The sequence below is a fragment of the Grampus griseus genome (genome assembly GCF_964374135.1).
Source record: "Grampus griseus genome assembly, chromosome: 10".
Classification (NCBI taxonomy): domain Eukaryota; kingdom Metazoa; phylum Chordata; class Mammalia; order Artiodactyla; family Delphinidae; genus Grampus; species Grampus griseus.
In genome coordinates this window covers 92,789,078-92,817,036 of record NC_139004.1, presented here as the reverse complement: position 1 = coordinate 92,817,036, position 27,959 = coordinate 92,789,078, and the positions used below count along the sequence as shown (strand labels likewise).

The 27,959-nt window shown below is 43.7% G+C and overlaps 1 protein-coding gene across 1 annotated transcript in view; it reads right to left on the bottom strand.

The window, feature by feature from the left end:
- The window catches only part of ITPR1 (inositol 1,4,5-trisphosphate receptor type 1), a 318,582-nt gene that overhangs the window by 109,241 nt on the left and 181,382 nt on the right, over window positions 1-27,959 (bottom strand). The window contains exons 34-38 of the mRNA XM_082663160.1: window positions 26,606-26,734; window positions 21,171-21,291; window positions 18,715-18,899; window positions 14,680-14,828; window positions 13,617-13,728 (exon numbers count right to left, since the gene is read on the bottom strand). Of these exons, the coding sequence (XP_082519286.1) occupies window positions 13,617-13,728; window positions 14,680-14,828; window positions 18,715-18,899; window positions 21,171-21,291; window positions 26,606-26,734 (696 nt within the window). The remainder of the gene's footprint in view (window positions 1-13,616; window positions 13,729-14,679; window positions 14,829-18,714; window positions 18,900-21,170; window positions 21,292-26,605; window positions 26,735-27,959) is intronic.

Below are 27,959 nucleotides of genomic sequence, written 5' to 3'. Positions count from 1 at the left end.
CATTAGCTCCCAACACCCAGGACTACGTACCCTTTTATGGTCCTCCAGTTGCCTCAGGGGTGGACTCGGTTCAACCTCCTGCTAAGCAGGCAGAAATTCCATTTAAGTACGTACAACACTAGGGAGACACTCCCATCTTCAGGATCAGCCACAAATAAAATACACGGAGCATGCGTACATAGCGAAGACTGACACAGGAGGAACACAGGCCTGTGTGAGGCTTTCCCCAGACAGATACCAACGCTCCATTACTTCGGATGCCGCTTAACAACGCGCCCATCCCCGACCCTCGGGCACTGTTTAAGATGAACAGGCACATGACTAATACTTCTGGCCAATATTATTTTTTGCACAGATTATGAAAAGGAACTTGAATGTTAGGTACATTTACATGAACCCAAAAGGGGTCATGATGCAAGACTCAACCGGGCAGGTCCTTACATGACTCACACATGCATTACTGCACAGCACATGCGTGAGGACATCAATGCATACACTTCCAAGCAGACACATACATGAGACCTCAGCACTCCCCAGGCCACCAGCACACGGCATTCTAATCAAGGCTACTGATGCTGAAGAGCTCTGATTAGAATATTAGAGAATGGTCGTTCCAAAGCATCCCCACTGGAACTCAGCTATTTGATAAATCAATCTGTTTCATTTCTAAGATCTCCTTTCAGATAAACTACACTTCATTTTAGCTTTGACTCCTGTGATTCTATAACTGTTTCTGAAAGTAAATTTTGATCCTTGGAAATATGCCTCCCCAAAAAGCTTCTCTATAACTTTAGATGTCTTAATTAATTCCATTCCCTCATTTAGCAAGCTGAGTTAGCGACAGGAAGAACAGAAACAGTGCGCTGTGAAACTACAACTTTATCAGCAGCTTCACCAAAACTATACATGATTATCCAGAACTTCAAACTCCCTTCGTCTCTGCGCAGAACCCAGAGTTCTATTTTGTGTCACAGCAGAAAGGCCTGGACGTTCCAGCATTTCTCAACTGAACATTTCAAGACAGAGATGAACGGTTTTGTGTGAAAACCTTTGGACAGTCACGTGCCCTCACCTGCAGGACCCTGTGGTTTAAGCTCCAGCAACTAAGAAGTTTCTTTCTATACCAAGAGCCACCCGATTACAGCAATGATCAGGCCCCAGGCAGACAAGAGACTTCCCTCCTTGCACCTACCAGCGGGACAGACATTTCCCCAGAACAACTCACACACTCAACCAGGAACACTGACAAGCACCCGTATTTGCTGGCGCTGCAAATACAGGTGAGCAGCACACACCTCGGTGGAGTTCTCAGGAGCCGGAGTTTGGGGCAGCTAGTTGGGAGGAAAATGAAGCATGTTAGTTACAGCACGTGCATCTCATGGGCCGCGAAAAGTCCAGAGACCAACACTCAAGGACGAAACATGGAGGGCAAGATCAATGATGAGGTGACAGAGCTGCCACATCCACTGAAAGGGGCTTCAGCCACTGAGGGCAGGAGACACCCTCCCTTTTGAACTGAACTGAATGTGCTTGTGTTGGGAGAGACAACTGGCCTGAGAAGGGAGAACAGATTTAAATTAAGGTAAGAAAAAAGTTTACCACTGATCAAGAAGGAAGTATGCCTTAAAAAAAAAACCAAAAACGATGTCAAAGGAAGAACTACTGCACATCTATGTTTTGTTCGTCCACAGAGAGGAAAAGTGATAGAGAGTATCCCCACAGAGGCTCAGGGAGGGGAGAAGTGTGTGCGTAATGACAACAGGGGCCTCAGGTGCAGCCCCCTCCCCGGAGTCCCGAGGCCCTTGCAAAGTCTGTACCACCACTCGCCCGTGACAAGCTTCTTCCGTGGGCAGGTGCGTCCTCCTGGGTCTCTCCTTTCCCCACATCCCGGCCCTGAATCAGAGGGTAAGACCCGAGGCTCCAGCTTAGGGACTGAAAAAGCCTCTCTGCTCCAGCAGCTCTGGGAGGAGACAGGAAGGCTCCTGGCTGCAGGGTTACCTGGCTGGTCACTCGCCCCTCCACGTACTTCCCTCAGGGCTCCAGGGCCTGGGGTCCCCGGAGCCACCCCCACCATTCCATGTAGACAGCCCACTCCTCTGACTGCCCCTCAACTTCATTACACCCAACCCATACCTGAGAGACAACATGATGGCCCTGAGGAAAATGAAAGGCAATTGCGAGGGTGCACGTGGCAGCTAAAAAGTCCACAGTTTCACGTGGCAGCAGCACCACGAATCTGTCCCCCGGAGGGCACGTGCTTGGAGGAGGGACTGACATCAGATGTAACCGCCAGACCCCACCCTGGGCTGCCCGGGACCAAAGTCACGCACCGGGCACGGCTGGCTGCTTCAAGGTGCGGTCTGGGGCCATGGAACGAAGCCAAGGCTCACGCTGCAACTGAGTGACCTTGGCCTCCTTCGGCGGGACTCCAGCGACACAGCACACCTCCCGGGAGGCCAAAGCGTGGCTGTCAGGTGTGAGCCAGCACAGGTGCTGAAAGCACGAGGTGGGGAGGCTGGAAGCTGTGAAATCTGGCGGGGTCTCAACCCAGCTCAACACTTGATACCCCTTTTCATGGTTTGATCCCCAAGATAGAAAAAAATGCTCTTCATATAAGACTGTTATTATGTAACCTAATGATTTCTCTCTTTTTTTTTTTTTTTTCTATTTGTCAACAGGTAAAATGAAGTAAAGATACAGGGGCTCTCTTTAAGGACAAAGATTAAACTAATTTAAGAAGGACAAGGAGGCATAGGTGGGGAGTTGCTCACTGGATTCCGGACAGAAGAGCTTTCAGACCTGAGCGCAGCTCCACTAGCCTCAGGGAGAAAATTTCCCTCCGACGTGCTTCGCTTCCTGTTGGGGTCGGGAAGCACAGAGTGGTAGCAAGGACTTGAGTGTGGTGAGGAAAATAAAACCAGAGCTCAGGCGTATGTGTTTTCCAGATAATATAAACAATATCACGATCCAAGAACGCACTTTAACTCTATCCTTACATCCTGTATGCTTTAGGCTAAAGAATTAAAACTGTGCAAACACTCGTGCCATCTGCTCTTAGTGCAAAAAGGACACATAAGAAAAAGTAGAACTAAAGCAACTTCCCATGCATTTTAGAGCAGTCAGAGATACAGATGGGAAAAGTACTATCTTTTACAATTGGCTTTGGCCACATATCACCAACATATCCTTTATACTGATTCTGTATGATCAGAACAAAAGAATTATAGGCAGGGATTGACTGTAGGAAACTACAGAGCTATCCTCTTACTCCCTTGCCCATCAAAATAAAAGTTAAAGAAAAAGAAGACGACGGAATGGAAGGAAGTAGCGTGTCTTTTTAAAATTCTTGTCTGAGATCTCTTTGTCCAAAGAAGCACCTTGAATTCTTTCGGAATGTTCATGGGTAGTATACAGCTATTTCTTACACACTCAGAGATCAGTCGTTTCTGATATGTTTTATGATTGTACTGACACTCTATTGCCTCCCTCAACTGCTGTCATGTTAGTTTTCGTTTAATTTTTAGAACAAAAATTACAGTTAATGATCTCTTCTCTAGAACATTACAGAAAGACTTTTGAGACAACAGAAAATTTTTTGCTGCTTCAGGAATCACTATTTAAACAGAGGACAATTTTTTAACGCTATCCATTCAGGAAACAGAATAGAAAAACTGACAGCAGTGGACAGGTATCATGCGACCGTGGCTCATGCAGGCGCTGGCGCTCTGTGTGACCCTCAGGCAGTCACTGAACCTCTCTGGGCTTCCACTTCCTGACCTGTAGTTCAAGGAGACTTGAGCTTATTATTTAAGATTCCTTTCCAACTAAAACATTAAGTAATGCTTGGTATATTTTCAGTAAACTTCATTCCGTAAATATCTAACAGGCAAGTTCTCTAAATAATACAGCACAATAGGACATAAAATGATTTCAGGCATCGAAAAGGCCAAACCAAGCGTATAATTTGGTAAAATAACCAATGGCCTTTACCAGCACTGCTTCCTATGAGGATTTCACCTGTATTTCTGGGAGGATAGGCTCTTTTACGGCAGTAAGCCACACTTTTGAAAAAGATAAGCATATTAATAAGCTATATATGTTCAAATCAGATAACAGCTAAATAAATACAATATATATTATCCAAAGCAAAAGATAATTTTGGTAAAAGAATGAAATGATTTTCTCAACATATTTTTATTATCAAAGTAACTTTTTTTTTTTACATGAAAGGTAATTCTCAGTGACCACATAGTAAGGGAGACTCTTCTGAGAAAATGAGTATTTCTACATTCCCCAGGTCTTGTCTTTCACGACCTCATCTCAGGATCAGTCACTATAATCAGATGCTGACACCTCCAGTCAAGGTGAAGTCTCCCCAAATGAACAGGTGACTGGCAGTGGTCCGATGCTGCCTGGTTTTGAACTTGGGAACCAACTATTGCCCTCTATTGCCTCTGCATATTTCTTCTTGGATCTTACGTCTTCTCAGTGCTTTTAGACAAGGTCAGCAAAATCAAACTTCACAGGAAAAAGATTTCAAATGACTGGCTTTGAAACAGAAATTCAAAATGAACCTCAAGGTCCAGAATCCCAAGTGTCCTTCCCAGATGAGGCCACGAATCAGGTCATCCTAACTACGGCACTTGAGTAGTAACTAGATTCGTGCAGGTAAGATGCTGAAACACTCGCTTTCTATACATAATGTACCTGACATTTTATCCCGGGATGGATTTCTACTACAAATGAAGGAAATTATACTTTGCCATTCTTAAAAAAAAACCCACAGACTTCTGAGGGTTCCTATTTGTGGTGTGTGTACAACGGCACATCCTCACATACGTCCATACCGTACGTACATACATATACACATCCGTTTCACGCGTGCCTGTTACAGGCCAACACAGAGCAGAGCCACTTAAAACACACTGTTTCCTGCTGCCATCAACATGAATCCTTCTCCCCTGGGCTTCTAGAATTTTCCTTTGAAATAAGAGGTCTCCTTCCATGGGCCACCCCTAGCAGAGGTTGAATATAGTTCAAGAAATGAGACTGTACTATAGATCTAATTATCAGCACAGCAAAGAGAATTTACCATCTCCAATCCCCTGAATCAGCCTTCAGTTCCTTTCACCCACTCCATCTCAGAGAAGGGAAAAAATAAATAAACAGCGAACGGCCTCGCAAATATGTTTGCTGGGTCCTGGCCTTCAGGAGCCTTTGAAAACCCACATTAAGAGAACAGAATGCCTGAAAGAAAACTGAGCTAAAATAGCAGTTGCCTAACGTTTTAGCAGGGCAATTTTAAATCTTCACATTTGCTAACACAATGCCGTTTACTAATGGCATTTGTTTTTAGAAACAAAGTAAGAAATACACATTATCCAGTTCCAACGATGAAGTTTCACCTGTATCTTATAGAACAAGATCACCTGAACCCAAAAGTAAAATTCATTTTCAAAAACCACATTCTGACTTGACTAAATTATACAACTTCTGTCATTATGGAATCATCTCAGCATTTAAAAAAAAAGGAGAAAAGAGAAAGAAAACAAAACTTCCCCAGATTCTGCAATAGCTCCTGTATGCTCCGACTTGAGCCCACTTGCTCTATGGCTGCCAGTGTCTAACAGTAAACAGCCCCGCTGCATTTATTGGCAATTACTGCTGAAGGTCACACATCAGCAGCGAGCCTAAATTCCAGGAAAAAAAGAAGCTCTTATGTAACTGCCGCCTGAATGTTGGCAGGTGCCCAACCCAGCAGTTCACAGCAATGTAAAAAAGTAGGACACCTCCACCCTGGGTTGGATGTCATGAGAACGCCCCCTGAAGGTGAAATTGAATAATTCTTGGGTTTCTCTTCTCTGTTTTCTACCCCCCCTCCCCGAATTTTACTGGCAGTGGCCTCCTTTGCTTGCAGACGCAGTTCTCGGTGGCAGAAGCTGAGGACTCAATATATAGGCAGATACAGGCAGGCTGCTGCCACCCTAACAAGCGGTAACACCAATCCTCCCACTTGCTTTTTTGCTGCAATGCAAGGAGCTGACGTTGCCAGCTGCCACCAGTGGCTCTGGAGAGGTCAGGGTTCCAAGCGACAGTGATTAAATGGGGATCATATCTCAAATAGGAAGAAATGCAGCATGTCCACTGAGCTACCGCACACACTTTCTAAACACGCCCTCCTTTCCAAAGACGCACACGTGAAAATGACGTAGGTTACCGTGCTGCCCACCGCCTCGGCCTGAAGTTGGAGTGCTGCATCAAAATCATCCCTTTGTTTAGTCCAGAAATTTACAGTTTAGAAAAGTGACAAACATGCTCACCTGCCAGTGGTCCTCACGGTGTGACCTGACCTCCTAAGCTGTTACCTGACCTCCCTGCTCAGGTACAAGTCTCTAAGTTACATGGTCTCATGACCCCAAGTGCTTCACCTTCCTGTATTTCTCATGGTTGATGGCTGTCACTTAACATTAATTTGGATTATCGTCTGTCACCTCCACAGAACCGTAAACTCCAGAAGGGCAGACACTGTGCCTATTTGGACCCAACTTCCCTGGTCAACGCGCCTGGGATGGAACAGGCACTCAGGTATTAGTCACATGAACGAATGTCTCAAGCAGCCATCAGTGTCTGTTTAAAGCCAAGAATGGGTAGATGAGGGAACTTTCTGGGCGGATAGAAACAGTCCCCATCTTGATTTGTGTGTGTCTATAGGTAACAATTCGTCGAGATACAAACTTAAGAATAAGCTGAATGGACACTAATGGAAGCAGCTCCCTACGCTTCTCCCCTCATTCGCCCTCTCCCTGCCCCCTAAGGAAAAGGTAAAATCAGGAGGTAAGGATGGAGACCCTGCCTATTTGCAAAAACTGATAATAATAATAATAAAGAAAAGAAAGAAAACCCTCCTTTTCCTGGTTTCAAATGAAATTTTACTCCAGAAGACAGCTGGGAAGGCTCCCACCATGCACTTTTCTTGCAGGAACTCTGATTCTGTCCTCACTTCACCCTCTTTTCTCAGAGCACAGACAGAGACTCGGACGATGCTGTGCTTTTTTTCCAAGCCGTTCACTGCACATCTCCTCTCTCACGATGCTCAACAGGCCTTTGTCACTGAAGAGTGGTGGTCCTTCCCCAATCCAGGGACCATGGCTCTCCAGATATGCCGTACCCTGCTCAGGGGCTATTCCCCAGCACGTTTCAAGGTTGAAGTGCTGGTTTGCAATTTAGGTGGGAGGCCTTGCCCGTACCACGGGCCAGCGTGAACTCTCATTAAGTTTCTTCATGGAGTTTCTGCAGAACTCCAGCTGTGGGTTGCCGGTTTTCACCCACACACATGGACAAAAGGCTTGGTGGGAGAGAAACCTCAGGAGCTGCGGTTGTTTCCAGAACAGACATGGATAATAAAGGCCAATCAGGCATCTCTGCTTAGAGGGCCAGATCCGACAGGCTGAGGACCTGGGGACACTGTTGGTGCTCCAGGGCTCTGTGGGTTGCCAGGGATAACAACGGAGAGGGGATCCACAGTTGCTTCCTCAGGGAATTTTCAAAGAATCCAAGTGGCTGCCAGAACATTCTTCTTTTATAAACAGACAGTATTCTATTTCCTAGTGGATAATTATAAACACACCTGCTCCAACTGTGGAATCTTTCCATAAGCGAGCAGTAAACTCCCAGCCAGGAGACCCAAGTTCTATCTTGAGCAAAGCAAACACATCAAATGATTACTATGCTGCAAAACAGTATATTAATAACACTGCAGACTCCGATTAGGGAAGGTTTTCCTTTCCTGGCTTAATTTGTCTTTAAGCAAATAGAAACTCAACCTCAATATTTCAGAGGAAAAATTCAAATTAGAGAGGCATTTACAACTCTAGGGAGAAACAAGAGTGTCGAAGGGTGCCAACATGAAAATTCAGCATGAGACGTTCTGCTGGCATACAAATAACCCGGAAGACAGAAGACCAAACAGGAAGGAGCAAAAATCACTGTAGTTAAAGTAGTTAAACCCCTGTACAACCTTTTGTTTTTCTCACCCTCTCTCCATCCCAAAGAAGCACGGACTCCTCACCTGTTCATGCCGACCGATTTAAGGAAAAGTCTGCACTTACAGAATCTACCACGGCTGAACAGTAAGCGCTCCAGGCCAGCAGCTGAGCCAGCAGTACTAGTTCTGCTTTAGCCGCGATCTACCTGTGTGAGCTAGCACCACTCACTTAACCTCTCTGAGCTCTATGCCTGAGGGAACTGGACCAAATTTATAACCGCTTGTGTCGCTTTCAGTTTTAAGTCTGTGATTCAAACTCTCCTTAGGTACACCTGAACCACCTCTTAGTATTTCTGAAATTATGGGGGTAGATATTAGAGCAGGCCTCATATTCTATTTGGTAGCTCTATCCCACCAAAATAAGGTATTAATCGTTCTACCAAAAGAATGAACAGATACTTAAAGAAGTAGACCAGAAAATTAATTTTTAAAAGTCAGATAAAAGTGTTTTCCAGTCTGCTTCAATTTACTAAGCAATTAAACTCCCTCAATTATATGCATTAATTCCCCTCATTAATCCTTTCTATTATCATTTACCAAACATGTATCACATCCTACAGATATGGCAAGAAATGTTGAAAAATATTCATAGGAGAGAAAATATTTAAGATACCCTCAAATCCCACACACAATGGCCACTCATCAGTCTCCCGGGTCATTCTGGGTAAATGAAACTAATTTGATACATAAGTATAGAAACCATCAGATGACATTTCAATTTCTTGATCTCTAGTTGGTTTTTCTAGAAGAGAACCCAGGGATATTGTACATTCCTAATCCCACCACAAGCCAGCAGCTGGCAAGTCTCAACCAGGGCTGTGGAATTTGCACGGCACTTTGACAAAATTTTATATGACCCCTCACACTTAACACTTCCAACATGTAGGCCAAGAGAGCAGTGGTTTGGTTTTTCTTTGACTACTTCCACACTATACCAATGTAGTTATTTCTTTTTGCATGGGTGCTTCACATATGGACAGAAAAGCTCCTCATGGTAATATCGACACTCAGTTTCAGAGATATGTTACTAGCCAGTGTCAACCACAAATTCAGTTGAGATTCTAGACAGTGAAGGATTGACATCTTATCACAGCTTAGAAAATCTTTATCTAGACTCAGATGGGATCTCCAAAGACAAATGGCAAACAAACTCATGGGAAATGCTAACACAAACACAAAGGACTCGACTCACTCCCAGAGGCAACACTACACAAAGTCAGATACTAGACGCTGCAGAGACTAGGGGACAGATCACAGAGTTCACTGGCAGAGGGTCATGGAAACATCACCATGGGACACTTAAAAAAAAATGAAATTAGGACCTCTGCATTTTCCAATTCATCAATGGAAATCAGCTGGAAAAGAAAAAGGGGGGGGGGGAGAAAAAGAAGGAAGTGTTAGAAAAGGAAATACGAGCGAGCTAAGTGTTAGAAACTTTGTCATTGTATTCTTATCACTGACTCAGGTTGAAGCATCATGACCATCTTAAGAGGCGCAGGCGTTCTCGACACCGGCGCACCTCACCCTGACATCTGCTCTGCAATGCTCTGCTCCGGAACAAACGGGCAGGGTGCTGCCACCCTTTGTTCACATGCCAGGTATCAAACCTCGCAGGTCACTTAACCAAGAGCCCAGGACAGCACCTTTGCACTCTCTTGTAGAGAGAACCCTTGAACTGAGCTGTGGGCAAGGGCAAGTTCCCCAATCAAGAACCATGTCCTTTCAGAAGAGGATGGCAAGGAGTAGAGTCAAAGGCTAAACACTGATCAACTCAGCTTAGGACAAAATTCTTTCTTTGGACTCATCTTCCCATTCAGTGGGGGAGGCGGGAGTCTGCGGTCCAAATTATCACTGGACTAAATCAGATCCAACTTCAATTTAAGTAGTAAGACCAACACATACCAAGCCAGAAGCTCCGAATCCTGATACTGTTGACGATTAAAGAGAACAGATTTCCCCTAAGGTGATTAGTGCCTACCCAAGTGATAGTAGTAACAAGTAAATGATTTATTAGCATCAAGTTCAAGAAAAAGAAAAAACAAAAGCACTAATCACCATTATGCTTGTTTGATGATAGATGGATGATCCACAAAATGTACTAAATGTTATGTTTCATTAACATTTAGTACATTTTGCAAATTTAAACTCCTATTAGCAACACTGGTAGCTGGAAATGTTAATAGTTTATTCACCTAGAGAAAAGAAGCACCGGTAATTAACAGGGGACTGACAATTCGTATGAAATGAAAACCCTGATGTTACTTAAGGTCAAAAGCTCTCTAGTAGTATAACAGCTACTATTATTCAGAAGAAAAAAATGGACTTTAAATAAATTGTCGGCCTTTCACATTAATTGTTGGCCTCTGAATTTCTTTCCAAATCCCTGTGACTAGTAACTTAAATAAAAAGTAGCTTAATAAAAATCCTACAGTAGATTACAGAGTAGCCAGTATATAAAATAATTACGCTTTCCTTTCAAGCAGGGTCTAAGAGCTTAAAGATGTTCTATGAGTTATAGAGAGATTCAGGTTAAATTTTAGAGATATTTAGCTACAGGAGGTTATTTTTTTTAATGGTTTAATCTGTAAATTAAAAGCAGAGTTTAGTAGGCACTGCACACACAGAATGGTTGCAAAGTCCTGATTTTAAAGTTGATTAACTTTGAATACATTGGACAGAAAAACACAAGAATCACACAAAAATGTATTCCATCGTTATTTTGGTGATCCTTTGAAACATTCCTTTATTTTACATTTGCCACTCTTTGGGAAATATGGCTGGTCCTTTGCATTTTAGAGACACAATAGTAAAAGAGGACTTATTTAATTCCTAAATGATCATGATTAAATTCTGTGACCATCTTCTTTGTCCAGCCCTTACCTTTCCATCATATGTCATACTTCTTGGATGGGCACATCTCAGGCAATGAACCAAGACAAGTGGACTGACCACTGGCTTCTCACGGATCTGACTCCTAGGGCCTGACGCAAACCACAGGTGATACCAGAGCCCAGTGGACCAGATCCATGACCATGAAGGCTCAGGACAGGGCAGGGAGGAGAACAGCCCTGGATGTCCCATGAGGGTGTTAGTCATGGGACAAGTTCCACTTAAGAAGCAACTAATAGAAAAATGGCGCCAAGAAGACAGAAACGGCATTCACGTTTGCCCTTGTGTCCCAAGCACGCAGTCCAAAGGACACCTCATTTGTTTTATCGACTAATGCCCACGGGTTCGCCTAAGAAAGGTTATTGCTTTGGGTCTGGGTTCCTTCCACCCTTGAAAGAGTCAGGCTGTCCCATACGTCACGCTTCTTTAGTCAAACAGGGGCAGCCAACACACCATCAAAGGCATTTTCCAAAAGCCTTCGTGAAACTGGACAGAGTGGATACCAACAACCAAACTGGAAGAAACAGAAATCGTTTAACAGCCTCCACCCCCTTTTAAAGCGAATGGTTAAGGAGCCTTTTCCAGCAGTCGGAGCCTGGGGCCAGAAGCTTGGCACACACGTGCTGCCGGTCAGGAGCTGCTGACTAGCACGGGTTTCCAGAAGGTCTTCCTTGGTGGTAGAGCATTTCCCATACTTGCTCATAATACTTTCACTCTCAACAAGGGGGAAGACAGCTCCAATCAGACTGGAGAGAAATGTCATCCTGCCTCCCAGCCTCTATCTGCTAGGGTATGACTCATTTCTTCACCAGCTGAAAAGGGATTTGAGCTACAGCCTAAGAACCTCTTCTCAACTCTGATAACTCTTTGATAGTGACCTCCATCTGCTGCCCTCTTGAAGCCCTGGCTCCGTCACTCTCCATGAGCTTTCTCACAGGCAGTGGTACAACATCTCAGGTCTGCTGTCTCCCGGAGGCCCTGACGGTGTTCTCCCTGTTGGCACCACTGGGTAGTGAAAGGGAGCAGGGAAACACACCTCTACACGGCCCCAAAGACCCCGGTGTACTTTTCTGTTCGGCAGCAAACACTCGACCAACTCCTAGTACTTCTACTTTCCATGTTATAAAAAAAAAACTTCAGAGAAATAAAAGTATAATCACAACTTGAAAAATTCACTGGAGCTGAGACACAGAGTTTACCTTAAGTACCTTGGGTATAGAAAGAAACAGATATTCTCAAGAAGAGAAAATTGTGGTCTCCACATTTTAAAATCAAGTTCTCTGCCCCAGAGGTGCTAATATATTCACAGCTGGTTAAGGTCCCTTTGGTGGATTTTATTGTATTATGGAGAGTGAATTTCTATAACTAGAGTCATATTTTTAAAACATTTCTTAAATCTCACCTTAAGAAAAATAAACATCTTGTGGAATAAATGGTTATTACTTACTTATTTGCTACGTGTATTCTCTATTACTGCCCACCCCTCGCCTCGTTTTAGTGCAAGACCTACCTAGCTGTCTACACAGGTGTTGTACGGACTGGTCATCTCATTACTTCCCACTTGTACCAGTGTTCTTTGCTTTTATATTTATAAACTCTTTTCTGGCAGGTTTCCTACACAAAATTCCTCCTGAGTTATAAACACTTATTTTCTAATTAAGCGACACTTATTCCAGTTTTAATTTATACATTGTACAAATTTAGAGTGACGTTTAAAAGCCTTGGGTTTGGGGGCAGTGGAGAAATGTATACCACAAAAAGGACTGCATACCTTTCACACATTAAATTGCTCTAATATTAATGACAGATGTTGCTTAGGTTAGAAAGCAAGATTCTGACACACTTTTACACTTGCAAAAATCTGGCTGTCACCATCCCTTTTGATGAGGACGACTGTGATTTAATTACCAAGGCTTCTTCACAGAGATGAATGAGTTACTGTGTATTTGACAAGTCAGTGATATCAGCACATTTACATGCTAGGAAAATGCTGACAGAAGTGGCTTGAAGACAATGAACATTATTACCTTCAAATGAAGACTGGTGAGATTTAAACTCAGGCCCATGCTTTTTTGCTGGGGGCAGAAAGGAAGAGCAATGGGGCTCTTTTTACCCCACTTGGACCAAAATCGGGGGTGTGAGGGCTGTTCTCTGTACATCATTGCTCACTGCATGTGCTAAGAAGTCTCATGTCCTAGGGATGGTCCATTTCCCAATCTCAACTAGAAAAGGTGACATGTTTGTCCGTCTTCATTCCAGTTAGAACTGGAGGCAGTTTCTTCATACACTGGAAGGATTGTGTAACATCTCACCAGAAAGAAGCAAGTAAACCCACAGGTATGCTTAGCTGGAACCCAAAGTTCAGGAACACACACCTTGATACACAAGAGGCATTTGCTTTCTCATTGGGAATTTAAACATATGGAAAATCTTGCTGTTGCTGTTTTTCTGATTATAGATTGTATGGCAAGCAGCCTGTAAGAGACAACTACGTATATATGGCTTTAAGGAGACAGTCGTATGATTTAGCTACCTTCAGGGCAGGATAAATAGCTTTAAAAAAAAAAAAAAAAATTAACCCCCTCAGTGAATATGCCTGAACTAAGGTGGATTTCTAACCGCTCCCACTCCACTTCAATTTAATAGCAAAACCTAGTTTTAACATGAAAATAAAATGCAGTACCTTTTCTCCATAGCCTCTATCTTTGGTCATCATTTCTCGGAGGGTCTGTAGGACCTTAATGCAGAGTTTCTCCTCATTCTCCTCTAGCAGCTGTTTAGTGTGCTTTATTAACCTGAATGGAGGGGAAAACCACGGATTACAGTCCTGAAACGATCTTTGAATTTAAAAAAAAAAAAAAAAAAAACACTTGACAATCAACTTATTGTAACTAGTCATTTAATGAACAAATATTTACCAAGGGCTCCCAGGTTAAACAGGCTTCCGGGCCTTCGCTGCACTAAGAACAGCCCGTTGGTGTCTCAATAGTGACACCTGCTGGTCGGTAACAGCAAACAGGCTCCCTGGCCACGGGTCGGCCCCACATAGTGGAGAAATGAGATAGAGGATGGAGAACAGAGACAGGGGCTCCCTCAAACCAGCTCATTTAGGAAGTGCAGCTATTTATCCACTGAGGATTGTCAGTAATGTGGCTAAAATATGCCAGGGGTGTAAAAAAAACCTCAGGAGTACGATGGTTGCAGCAAACACACTGTTCTCTTGATCCAGTCTTATTCTTTGAGGGGCCCAGAAAAATAAGAAACTCAGGCAGAGCCCATGCTCAAGCTAAACAACCAACCAAACTTAGGGTGAAAATCAGATGGAGATTTCTGGTGACGGAACCAATCGCTTCTTCTAGATTTTGCCCCAAGGCACAAACTAACCAACTACAAAGCTGTTAGGAAAAGACTGTGAGGCCCTGGTAGGTGAGAGCTTTTTGAGGGCACAAAGGCCATGGCTTGTTGAGTCTGTATGGCAGCTCATGGTGGGCACCTTATCCACACGTGTTGAATGGAGATGAACAAATGGGCATGCAGTTCAAAGGAGAAATTTTCACCAAAACAAGTGTCAGTAAGTAGGACTGAACCTACACACTACTTTGGGAAGGTCAGAACAGATCCCTAGCACGGGACCTTGTACTCATCAAAGTCAAAACTCAGGCCAGCCCCTCCTTCTTCAGGAACCAGTGCTGTGTCTGGCCAGTGGGATTCTGCCCCTGAGCTCCGCAGAGAAAGGGGCTGCTTACTTGCAAATGAAGCCACCGCTTTCACACTTTCTTCTGGCATCTGTGTTCTCCGGGAAGAGCAGCTCAGGCCTGTGGAGGACGTCCACCAGCACAGATAACTCGGCCTGCACCAGTGGCCTGAGACGGTCCTCCAGGGCAGAGACGATGTCCTGGAATGGAAGCACAGCCTTGGTGAGCAGCTTGGGCCACAGCTGACTGCAGGAGGGTGAGAACATTCATTTCTGACCTAAAGCATGACCACAGACGAGACTGGGTTAGACTAACCTTAGCACCGTCTGGTATTTGCCTCAAATTATTAGACATTGCCCAACGGTTACCTGAAGCATTAGGCCCTGACACAGAAAACAAAGTGATAACAAGTCATCATTCCCACCCACCCTGTGAGATGGTCCTTATGCTACTTAAGGGATCATTCCACATATTTTAAAATATGATGCAAAAAGGACGTTTGACAACATGGAAAGGTGTCTACAATATGAGTGCAAAAAATGGTCAAACAATAGTATGGACTATATGATCCGCTTCTTATAAACAACATTAATATCTCAAGGATATGCAGCAAACATTATTAAAACATCATTAGTGGTTTTCTCTGGGTGGCGGAACTATGGGTGAGTCTAGTTTTCTTCTATGTATCGGTTCTTGTGAGTATTGTCAAATTACTTCCAATGAGCATGAATTATTCACATAATAAAAAGTCATATAAAAATGAGAACACAAATGAATGAACATGCTGTATCAACATGCTAAATACATGTACCCTGAGAGCATGATGGTCTTCAAATGCAAAACACATAGCTGTAGGAAAGGAAAACAGAGAGAAGTTGAAAGAGCAGCAAAACCAACACAACAAACACCGTATAAAGGCAAATGGCAGAAAACAGATGAGAAATTATCTTCAAAAGATGCTCAAGTCTGCTGTCTGGCTTGCTAACTCAGAACCAAGGCATCGGCATGCTGGCTAAGAAGAACAGAACGCAGCCTACTGGATAAGGAGGAGCCGTTAACCAAGGAGATCTGCATGGAAAGGGCCACTTTCGTTGCATTCGTCTCAACTGGGGACCCAAATTTCATAGGCCGAAAATTCATAAAGAATTGGGTGATCCAGACCACCCAACTTCTGGTGATCCAGAAACTAAAACTAAAACTTGTCAATACAAGTTTACTTAATCTTAGATTTAACAAAATCTGTAATCACGCAATAATATTTAGGATGCATTAAAGAATGCGTGAATGAATCAAACTATTTCTTGCGGGGAGGCGGGGGGACAATTTTCCCAACAAGTTTGTACGAGTACATTGCCCCATCCCTTAATTCAGAGTGACTTGCACACCACTGTCAAAAAGAGGGCCGCTTTGGCAAAATTCTCTCAGGGTTTTGTCAGTTTCCCTACGAGTTTCCTCTTAGAAAGCACCCAATCTCCCCTTCTTCAAGAGTTACCGGTCCTAACTCTGGCAAAACGTTACTTGCCTCCAGCATCTGCTTGAGGTTGAAGGAGTTCTTCGGCACCGTGTTCATGAAATCTTGCATCTTTTGCCAGGTTTGAACTTCACATTGCAATTGATTTGCATTGTATTGTCAAATGTGTAACATTCGGCAATCAGGGAAAGACCAACAAACAAGGATGGAGAAGCGATGGGCAGAGGGAGATGCTAGTGTTAAGTGAGGGGGTATGTCTGAATGGGGGTTAATTATCTAAGCGCGTCCTTTGCAACTTAATGTTCTCACATTATGACAACTTTTGCTGTTCTGGGCAATCTCGTAACTCCAGGGACTCAGACAGACAAGAATTCATTAGATAACGAGGATCCCTTTAGCCACTGGCCAAGTCTTTAAAACAAGCACTACCTAAACGTATGTATTTTATTCTATTCCCCAAGAGTATGCATAATAGATCTAAGAAGAGCCCTGGTACGTTTCTGCAGCCACAGATAATTGATTTAGTTTGAGCAGGAGAAAATACGGTGTGTTCATACAGTTATGAGTCTACAGTACAATAACTTTCCTCTTTCTAAAACATAGTGGGGTCGGGAAGCACTCCATGAGGAACCAAATTACCTTTGTTTAAGAAGCGGTTCTGTCACAACAAGGCTGAAATTCTTCCCTTGACCTGCGAAGCGCTGCCCACCTCCCCAGCTCCATGGGTTCTGGCCACACTAACCTTCCTGCGGTCTTTGTACACACATGCTCTCTCCTTCCCTTCCACTCCATTCTTTAAGTAAGTCCTACGGTTTCCTGGTCTCGGTTCCAATGCTACTTCCTCAGCAATGCCTTCCTTGACCACCAGCCCCAGTTCCAGGCAAGATTAACGTCCTCATCAGTGCCTTTCGTAGCACTACTCATTCCTCTGCAGTGTTTGCCCCTCCTGCCATTTTACTTTTATCTGTGTGATTAGTTGATTAATGTTTGTCTCCCTTCCAACACTTGAGAGTCTACGAGGGTTAAGGTTACTTCTGGTTTTGGTCATTGTACCCCCCGTGCCTAGGCTGGGGTTGATGAATGAAACAGTGAACTCATTCGTCTTTAGGTAACTTATGTAACCTTCAGAGGTTCATTTACTTCACCAAATGATAATAATTATTACAGTCATAACAATAATAATAGTAATAATAATTAGAAGAGCAGCTCACTGATCAAGTGCTCACTACATGCCAGGCTCTGTTCTGTGTGCTTATGTATATTGTATTTTCCAAAGATGGCCATCACAGTATAAACTATCTTGCACGCTCGTCTTACAATGAGTCACTGACATCCCTTCCATCACATGGGGGTCCATATCCTCTCCCCTTGAACCTAAATGGACATATGTCACTGCCTTGACCAAGAGAATATGACGGAAGGGGTGCTATGTGATTTCTGAAGCCAGGTCATTAAGGCAAAACAGCTTTTACTTATCTCTCTCAAGAGAGACTTATTTTGGGACCCAGCTGCCATGTTGTGAGGAAGCCCAGACCACATGGGGAGACAATGTGTAGATATTTTAGGTGACAGCTGAGGTCCCAGCTGACAATCAGTATCAACTGTCAAACATGTGAGTGAGAGAGATTTCAAGATGCGTCCAAACAGAACCACCATCTGATTGCAACTGCATGAAACGACCCAAGGAAGAAACACCTCACTGAGCCCAGTAACCTCCAACACTAAAAGAGCATAAAACAATTGCTGTTGTCCTTTGTTAGGCAGGCAAAGATAACCGCAACATCTTGACTCTCTTAATCTTCATATCAACCCCGTGACGTAGGCGTTACTATTATACTATTTTACAAGTTAGGAAACTGGAGAAGTTAAGTAACTTTCCCAAGGTTATGCACTTCTAAGCAGCAGAGCCACAATTTGAACCCAGGCACTGTCCTGAGATCACGCTCTTCACGACTGCACCATTGCACTGAGCTCATCTGAAGGATCTGTGATTCTCCAACTGTGGTCCAGGTACCATCTGTGAGAAAATCACCTGGGGTGCTTGTTCAAAGGAAGATGTTAATATTAAGATGTATGTTTAAGTGTTTAACATCATCTAATTCTCACTACTCTCCCTTTTAACAAAGGGAGAGCACATTTCTTCATAGGTACTAAGAAAAAAAAAAAAGTATATCCTAGCTAGAATTTAATAACACTTTTATTTTCATTTCGCTCATTTTGATATAAAACTCCTCTCTCAAGTCATGATTACACTTGTTTACCTACTAATTCAAGAGGCTAAAATCCCAAGCTGATGAACAAAAAGGAGCTGTTATGCCCTTATTCTAAGCATCTTCTTCTAACACTGATGTACTCCTTCCTAATAAGAGAGGAGGGACTTCTTCATAAAGAGATCTGTAAATCAATGAATAACCTCTAAAGACCATGACTTTGTCAGGAGCTTTTCTGGTCCCAAGTAGCTCTGCACTCCTAGCCCCACAAACACCATTGCATTTGACTGTCCACCCACCATACTGTGGCCAACCCTGGATTTTCTCTGGCTTCAGGAAGCACTTCTGTGTGGGGAACCATCTCAGGCCAGGTTAAGGGTCGCTTCTGTCAGCACCAGGAATTACCTGCAATCGCTCGATGATGTTCCGGTAGTCTCTGGAGGCTGCCAGGACAGAGTCTCTGCGAGCTGCATTGCGGGCCGTCAGCCGCCAGTTCATGGCAGTTTTCTGCACGATGTTGTGGGACTTGAGGAAGAGGTTGTTGACCTGGCTGTCCAGGTCCACAGGGATGGCAATGGCCCGGCTCTTGGCTGTACAGGAGAAAGGGGACTCGTGAGCCTACAATTTTGATGGGAGACACCCTAGAGACAGACAACTCCCCCCCACCATCCAGCAGGCAGATGTTTCCACGCCTGTAACATGAGTGTGGACATGGAGTAGCTCAACTGAACTTCATAATCTGTTAGGTCGGGTTTTCCAATGTGACTTCTGAGGGGCAGCAGCTCTGAGAGAATTTATAATGCTCCAAGGTCATACAGTTCAGGGAACTCAAAGTCAAAGTTCAAGGGGCTTCCACAATGAATAGCTTCTTAGGGTCTCAGATGTGTTCATACACTTTAAGAATTATCAAGACAGGGAACTCAGTTGGCCAGTAAACTGCTTTTCTAAAAATCCTCCAGTTTGGTATCCTTTCAACAATCTACAAAATGCTGTTTCAAGCCAAACATAGTACAAAAGATAATATTTACAATGACATAAAGCTAGTCTTTCCATATAGGCTCTTGTATTTTTTTTTTTTTTACTTCCTTCAATAAAGGACAATTCCAGTCCCATCATGAGAAAAACATTAGTCAAATCCACAGTGGGGTATACTGCAATAAAGATGTTAAAAAAAAAAAAAAAGTAACCCGATGAGCAAGAAAAAAAACCACAATGGGGGACATTCTACAGACACCTGACTAGGACATCTCAAGACTGTCAAGGTCACAGAAAATAAGGAAGGTCTGAGAAACTGTCACAGACCACAGGAGACTGGGGAGGCATGACAACTAAATGCAATGTACCAGCCTACACTGAATCCTGGAGCAGAAAAAGGACAATAGTGGAAAAAAGTGGTGAAAACCAAATCAAGTCTGGAAGTTTAGTTCATAGCAATAGGCCAATGTCAGCTTCTTAGTTTTGACAAACGTAGCTGGTAATGGAAGATGTTAACAGCGGGGGAAACTGGGTGAGGGATATATGGGAACTCTTGTGTCATCTTGGCCACTTTCTTATAAATCTAAAATGACTGCAAAATAAAACAGTTAACTTAAGAAAGGAAAATAACTAGACGAACAATCCTTTTTTCCATACGCGAAATCCAACAACATGGAAAAAACTAAGACAACTGTTCCTTCTCTTCAAAACTTCATACCAGTAGAAGCAAAAAAAGTGCTGGGGTTAATGGGTTGTACAGTTTTCATGCTCTGCTGTTTCACAAATACCAGCCCTCCTTGCCTTTCCTCATCACGGCCAAGACTATGAAAACATTTCCTCTCTCTGATGATTACTGGGCTAGGAACTCAGAGATCTGCCCAAGTTTTAACCAACCACCTTAAGTTGCAGGATCATACATGGGCAGAATTTAGGGCTATCTGGGGAGCCCATCTCAGAACCCTATTTGAGAGATATCACACCACGAACCTATAATCTGCTACGTACACACTTTCAAAAGCCTAATCTCTTTCTGTGAAATAGTACCACGTAAATAATAAAAAAGACACGAATACCTTCCATATGAGTATAAAGGAAACCAGGCAGGGACGACTGAAATCGGGCAATGAGCCCTAGTAAACACAATCTATACTTGCTGGACAGCTACTCAACAGTGCTAAGAGCCCCGCTTGTCTTTTCTGGTGTCTGCAGAGATCTTAACAGCTACTAGAGACAGACAACCCTTCTCAATTTAGGCAGGAAGATTATCCCTTTGCATTGCATAGCATGTATGGGGAGGGGGTGGAACAGGGCAAAGCAACAGAGCCTGACAAGCTCCGGGTGAAGGGAGCAGTAATGGTTGTAACTTCCTTTCAAAGCTGCCTAGGAGAGGTGATACAAGGTTGCGGGGAGGGGAAGGAGAAGCATTTATCATCAAGAGGCAGAAGGGAGCAGTGCGCCATTTCTGAGAAAGGGCGTTCCACAGGACTGGACATGTGCTTTGCACGAAAAAAAGTTTCCATGTGGTCAAATATGTTTACCGGATTAAACAAATCACTTTCTTGAACAAGGGGCTTCCCAGGGCCTTGAATAAACTTGAGCTCTGTGACTTGCCAAGAGTTGCCTAACATTTAACCGTGGAATCTTGTTTTTCAAAGCCTATCTTTCTTTGGGACTTGCTGGCTCTGGACTTTGGCAGGTGCTGGCTTGGAAAGATGAAAAGGAGGTTTAAGAATCAAGAAGATCTCAGTTCCAGTTCTGGCTGTGCAGCCTCCCGGGTGCGGAAGCCTCACAGAGCTTTATAGCCACTGCTCCATCCAAGGTGGCCTTTATTACCAGTGGGCAACGCATATTCATCATGTTAAATCCAACCTGAGTTGGTGTCTTACCTACATCAGAGAGCACCCGAATGCAGCTCTCCACTGAGGCCTTCTGGCTCGGCATGAGCCAGTTGCAGTGGTAAACCCTGAACACACCTTGCAGCAGCTGCACAAAGACGGGCTGGCGAGTCTGCAAGAAAGAGAAGCCAAGAGGAAGGCGACGTGAAGACTTTTATTTGTGACCGATTGATACGCTGGTCAGAAACAGACACTGCCTTGAACCACGGGTTCATGGACCCTTATGCAAGAGTGGGAAGGGGTGACCAGTGATGAGCTGGATTCCAGAAGTGGCCTGGCCAAGGGAGAAAAAGTCAGAAGCATTTTAAGGCAATGCACAAACTTCATGCTAAGTCTGACCACCAGAAGGCAAAGCAGAATATCACAGCCTGAAAACAGGTATTCTTGTCTAGCTACCAACTGGCTGTGTGACTGTAGGCAAATCACTTTAGTTCTCTGAGCTTTAACTTCGTGCAATATATAAAATACAGGGATTGAGGCCAATGAACCCCCAAAGTTGTTTCCAGATGTTATATTCCATGAGTAGAACCTATATATATATACTTTTTTTTTTTTTTTGCGGTACGCGGGCCTCTTACTGTTGTGGCCTCTCCCGTTGCAGAGCACAGGCTCCGGACACGCAGGCTCAGCGGCCTTGGCTCACGGGCCCAGCCGCTCCGCGGCATGTGGGATCTTCCCAGACCAGGGCACGAACCCGCATCCCCTGCATCGGCAGGCGGACTCTCAACCACTGTGCCACCAGGGAAGCCACAGAACCTATAGTTTTAATCAGCATAAACAAACTGGTTAGTGAATCTCACCTAGAATGCTCCTTACTTCTTTATTTCTGGCCGTGTCTTCAATGACATAAGGAGAAGCTAGTTCTCATGGTTACTCTTCACAAGTGTTCATTTACTACAGATCAGTACTTGCAAGTTAACTACAGAGTAGGATTTATTCCTCTCTATGATGGTATAAATTTGTACTCATTTTAAAATAAAGGAACTCAAACTACGACTTAATCAATTTGACATTGACTTCCTAAGTGCATTTGCAAATTATAATTTTGGCCTTCATCCAAAGCTACCTGGACCAGAGTAGCATTAGACCTGCAAGGCAAAGGTCACTGTGTATGGTAAGCTACTCCACTGGTCTTTAATTTTTAGGAGAAAGTACTTGCAGATCCCTTCCGAAAAACAGGAGGAGTTAATACAGCGACGAAAAAAAGTACAGAAAAAACTCTAGAGAAGTTTCTTAGATAAAAGAACAACAATTGAAAAGTGCTAGGGGAAAGGAAATTTATTGTAAGAAATTAAAACAGGTTATGATATCACTTTTATGTGGAATCTAAAAAAAATGATACAAATGAACTTATTTACAAAACAGAAATAGACTCACAGACATAGAAACAAACTTACGGTTACCAAAGAGGAAAGTGGGGAGGGATAAATTAGGAGTTTGGGAATAAACTATACACACTACTATATGTAAAGTAGATAACCAACAAGGACCTACTGTATAGTAGAGGCAACTATACTCAGTATCTTGTAATAACCTATAATGGAAAAGAATTTTAAAAAGAATACGTGTGTGTGTGTGTGTGTGTGTAGAACTGAATCACTCTGCTGTACACCTGCAACTAACACAACACTGTAAATCAACTATATTTCAATTAAAATTTTAAAAAATAAACCAGGTTAATAAAAATTCAGAACCTCCTCTATAAACACCGTTCAGATAACTTTCACTTATTAAGTACCACACACTTCACTTAAGAGCTCACTGGGGCCTTGGTAAGTATCCTATGACAGAGGAGTTACCTTAATAACACAAATGAAAAACAAAAGCTCAGAAAGGTTAAAATAAAGCATCCAAAAGAACGAAGTGATGGCCAAGCAGTGAGTCATCTTCAGGGCTCTCTGATGCCCCAAATCTGTGCTCTTTCTACTAAGTTCACCTACAAACCAGAATCTCATTACTTTCTTGAGGGAGTACTTTCTGTTCTGCACCTCACAGCCCACCAAGACAGTCATCTGTGTTACTAATAGAGGACAGGAACACAGGAAGCCTGAGAAATTGGCTGAGAAGCCCTGATACTGAGCTCCTGAGCCCAATGGGTCCACTGAGAGCAGCTATGTATTGAGAACACTTCTTCCCTGCCTGTCCCTGTGCTGAGTGCTTTACACACACCTCATCTGACCAACCCCTGACCCCATGAAGTAAGCAGTGGTATCAGCACCCACCCTATTGGCTAATGTGCGTGGAGTTGGGATGGGAACTCAATGGCCTAACTCAAAGAAAACGAATCCTTCGACTAAATGAATTCAATTGAACCAATATTTATTGAGCATCTGCTCTATTCCCATCTGGCCTCTGAATAAACAAAAGACGAATAAATCGGCCAGAGGAGCTGCTTCTTAATTATCCATTTTAATGGACAACCTGGGGGCATCAGCTCACGCGACCTCTTGGGCTAATGAACATGGCTGCCCATCACCTTCTTCCTGAGATTCTTCCCTGCTTAGTTCTTAAGGCTCTGCGTTGCTCGTGAATCCCATTCTGACTGTAAGATAACCCCTTGATCTTCCTCTGGTCTCTTTAACAAACTGTCCTTAATTATCTGTGCTCTGCCCAGGTCCCTTCTAGTCAACCCCTTCATTTTCCCAGCTGAGACTTGAACTAGCCAATGTCTATATATGGACTTTACCACTTCCCTCTCCTGAGTCTCCCTGATTCATTTAACTCACTCAACAAATGAACATGTACCAGGGGCCAGGCACAGTGCTCGAGATAGAACAGTATCTGAGACACCTCTCTGCCCTCCCCACTGTAGCTTGCCGTCTAGCAGCACACAGTACAAGCTGCCAATTATTAGGCACCTACTGTGTACCAGGCACTATGCTATATTTTCATAAACATTAACTCTAATTCTCACAATAATCTGCAGGGTTGATACTATAACCCTGTTATAGTAAGAAATGGGGTTCTGAAGTTTCAACATCTACCCAAGTTCACAGAGCTGGGAAGGGGTGGAGTGAGGATTGGAACCCAGCTCTGACCTGCTATAAAAGCCTCCAAAGTTCTGTTGCTGCTCCCGGATCCCACATTTCCAGCTGCCTCACGGACATTCCACTGGCACCTTAAATGCAGCACAGCCCAATCCCAGGCCACCATTTTCCTCCCTCACAAATGTGGGTTAAAAGAAGGGAAGGAAACAAAACCAGGAAGGAGGGAAGGACGAAGGTACAAATCTACCTGGGGAGCAAGACATAGGCTTTTCAACAGATAAAGTAAGACATGTTAGGACAGCTTCAAAAATAGTATTCCTTGAAAATAAATATTCTAGAAATCCAGCTTGGACTTTGTATTTTAAATACGCTTAGACAAGCGCTTCCCTGGTGGAGCAGTGGTTGAGAGTCCGCCTGCCGATGCAGGGGACGCGGGTTCGTGCCCCGGTCCGGGAAGATCCCACATACTGCGGAGCGGCTGGGCCCGTGAGCCATGGCCGCTGAGTCTGCGCGTCCGGAGCCTGTGCTCCGCAACAGGAGAAACCACAACAGTGAGAGGCCCGCGTACCAAAAAACAAAAACAAAACAAAAAACAAACAAACAAACAAAAAATATGCTTAGACAACCTGGGCCTTGCTAGGGACTTACATAACATTTATGTTGAAGATTTATTTCTCTGACCACTCCTGCCTGTCAATTGGCTTAAAACTGGTTTCAGAGCAAGGCAGTGGAAGGAGACAGCAGGGGGACCAAGATGAAAAACCAAAAATACGAATTCCTGTTTAATGGATTCCATTAAATTAATTTGATTGGTTTACTTTGACATTTGGTTTTGCAATACTGTTTTCACCGTCTCTAGGAGAATGGGTATTGCCATAGCAATGGCCGCTATGCAAGTCCAACCTGACGAACCAAAGCAGCTGGCTCTGTAGAACAGCACTTGGTAAGGAGCACGTTCTGGCCTCCAGCAGCTCATGTGCTTGGGATCTAACAAGTTCCTGTCGCCCAGTTACACAAAAACTATGTACAGATATTCTAAAAGTCGCATTCTAACTTTATGATACTTTAGAGCAGGGGTCCCCAACCCCCGGGCCACGGACCGGTACCTGTCCACGGCCTGTCAGGCACAGGGCCGCACGGCAGGACGCGAGCGGCGGCAAGCCAGCGAAGCTTCATCTGCGGCTCCCCGTCGCTCCCATGACCGCCTGAACCATCCCAACCCCCCACCCCGTGGAAAAACTGTCTTCCACGAAACCAGTCCCTGGTGCCAAAAAGGTTGGGGAGCGCCGCTTTAGAGATAACTAAAAGCTAGCAGTGAAGCTCAATTAAATAGAGGGTTACCAACAGTCCCTAAGAAAACATATCTTACTAAAAATTCCGTAATTCAAGTTTCAGAGTCAGAGAGGCCTGGGTTGAAATCATGGTTTTGCCAGTTAGTAGTTGTGACCATGGCTGAGCATGGTAATTAAATCCTCTGAGCCTCATTTTGCTCAGCTGCAAAATGGGGATAATACCACCTGTACTAAGCTAATATGAACTCCTTTATATAGGTAATGGCATATAGCAATATCTAATAAATGTACCAGTGATATTATACTGACCATGAATCACTCTTCTCTTGGAGAATTTACCTTAAGATTATTTGTCTACGCTCCAACCACCCTAGGCCACCCATTAACCCCAGGACAGCCTCCATTTATTTGCATGACAAGGATGGTGACTCTTGCTCTTCTGACCACCTGAGACCAAGTCTTGCTTTCATTCTGCAGGCTGTACACACAGACCTGCAGCAAGACTCCCACAGCCACGGACCCAGACGTCAGTTCTAAAAAGAAGAGCGATTTTTCCAAGTAAAAGAATAATAAAAACACCTCCCAGATCCTTTGGAACTCTAACTACACTGACAATCAGCACGCAGGGCTGCTGCACTGCACGACTCCAGGGGACTCCATGAGAGCAGCACGTGCTGGGGCTGGTGTAACGTGGCAGCCCTGCTGTCAAGGCTAAAGGACTTCTCACTCCCACCTGCCACGTACCCCTTCTGGTGAACTCTAGGCACACACTTCAAGTTAAAATGGAGATTTCCAGACATATTTTTAAAAAGTGTTAATAACACGCTAGCATTTATTTGAAAGTTGCTTCTCTTTCTAAGATTGGAGGTAAGGAATCAACAAGATTAAAGGGGAGGGGGAGGGAAGAAGGCATTTTAAGGAGAAAATCAACAACCAGCAGAACCATCTGGTACAGAAAATCATTCTCAGGTACTTGATTATCCAAGGGATCCTGTAAAAACCACTCTTCACAAAGAGAAAAGCATCTGCAGCAATGCTTTGCAGAGCGGCTCATCTACAGCCGCTCAGTCCCGAATCCGCACCAGCTCCAGCTGCCAAATATCTATTGTGAATACCCTGCATCTATCAATACATTTGTATTTCCTACCTGCAAAGTCGTACTCTGGTCTGAGAAGGGAGAGCTGAAGAACGTGGTAACGATGCTCATGACAATCTCGGTGACATACCTCTCCAAAACTGAGTCTGCATGCTTCCTGTCACTTGTGTTGTTACAGGCCTGGAGGACAAATGGACACTTTAGACATTATACCAAAACCTGCACACCAGTTGTAAAATTAAGAAATCTGTGACTACTCCTGCTAATTACCCTTAACAAAGGAAAAGGAAAAGCCTGCAAGTCAGTACTTCTCCCCTTAAGAGACAGCAATGATAAAAAAATAAATCATGGAAGAAGAGAAACAGATCAACTTGGATATCATGGTGTGGCATCACAGAACATGAAAATTGGTGTGGGACCTACAAGGCCATCGCTTCCCAATTCCTACCAACTTGCGGCAAATCTAAAACCCAAAAGGTGGTAAGAGGCATCATAACTACAATTGTCTACATTGTCCCTAAAAGTAAACTGTTTAAGCCATTCATCTTCTCTAGGCCAGAGTTTCCTAAAGCATATAATTAAGATCCTGAATCAAATATTACCACTGAGGACCACTGTGCATGATATTCTCCAAACCTAGAACACTCTTCCATTCAATCAAAATTCTGCTGATATGCAGTACTGTTGAAAATAGTGGCCTGTGACTCAGGATAACTGTATACGTTTTCAGGTGAAGAGAGACTGCAGATTTCACCTGGACTCTACATAATTTCGCTGTGTAGAATAAGATTAGAGAGTTATCAACAGAAGAACAGGTTTTAAAAATTCATTTGATTAAATCAAGTCTTATTACCAAATTCATTAGCCCTATACTTTGAGATATAAAATTGTATATAATAAAAAATTATGAAGTAAGGGGTAAAACAATCAAATTTTATTAGCTCTCATGCTCTGAGCCCAGTGATGAGCAGTTTGTGGACACATCCAGAGAATGAAGGTGGCAACAGATTTTACAGCATTTCTGAACAATTTAAGGCAGGGGTCAGCCAAGTTAAGGGCTACTGGCTGTTTTTATAAATAAAGTTTTATTGGAACCCAGCCATGCCCATCTGTTTACAGACTGCTATGGCTGCTCTCATGCTAGCAGGGCAGAGTTGTAGTTGTGACAGAGACCGCATGGCCCACAAAGCCAAACATGATTACCATCTGGACCTTCACAGAAAACTTGTCGGAGTCCTGATCTAAAGGGGCAAAGCAGGCCTGCCATTTCAAGCCTGAACCCCCAGATTTATGGGATTAAAAGACTAGGAAGAATTTGAGATAAAAATATATACATATTTAAATAATACATCAATATATATATGTATCTGTGACACCAACACCAGGGTATTATTAAACATAGTCC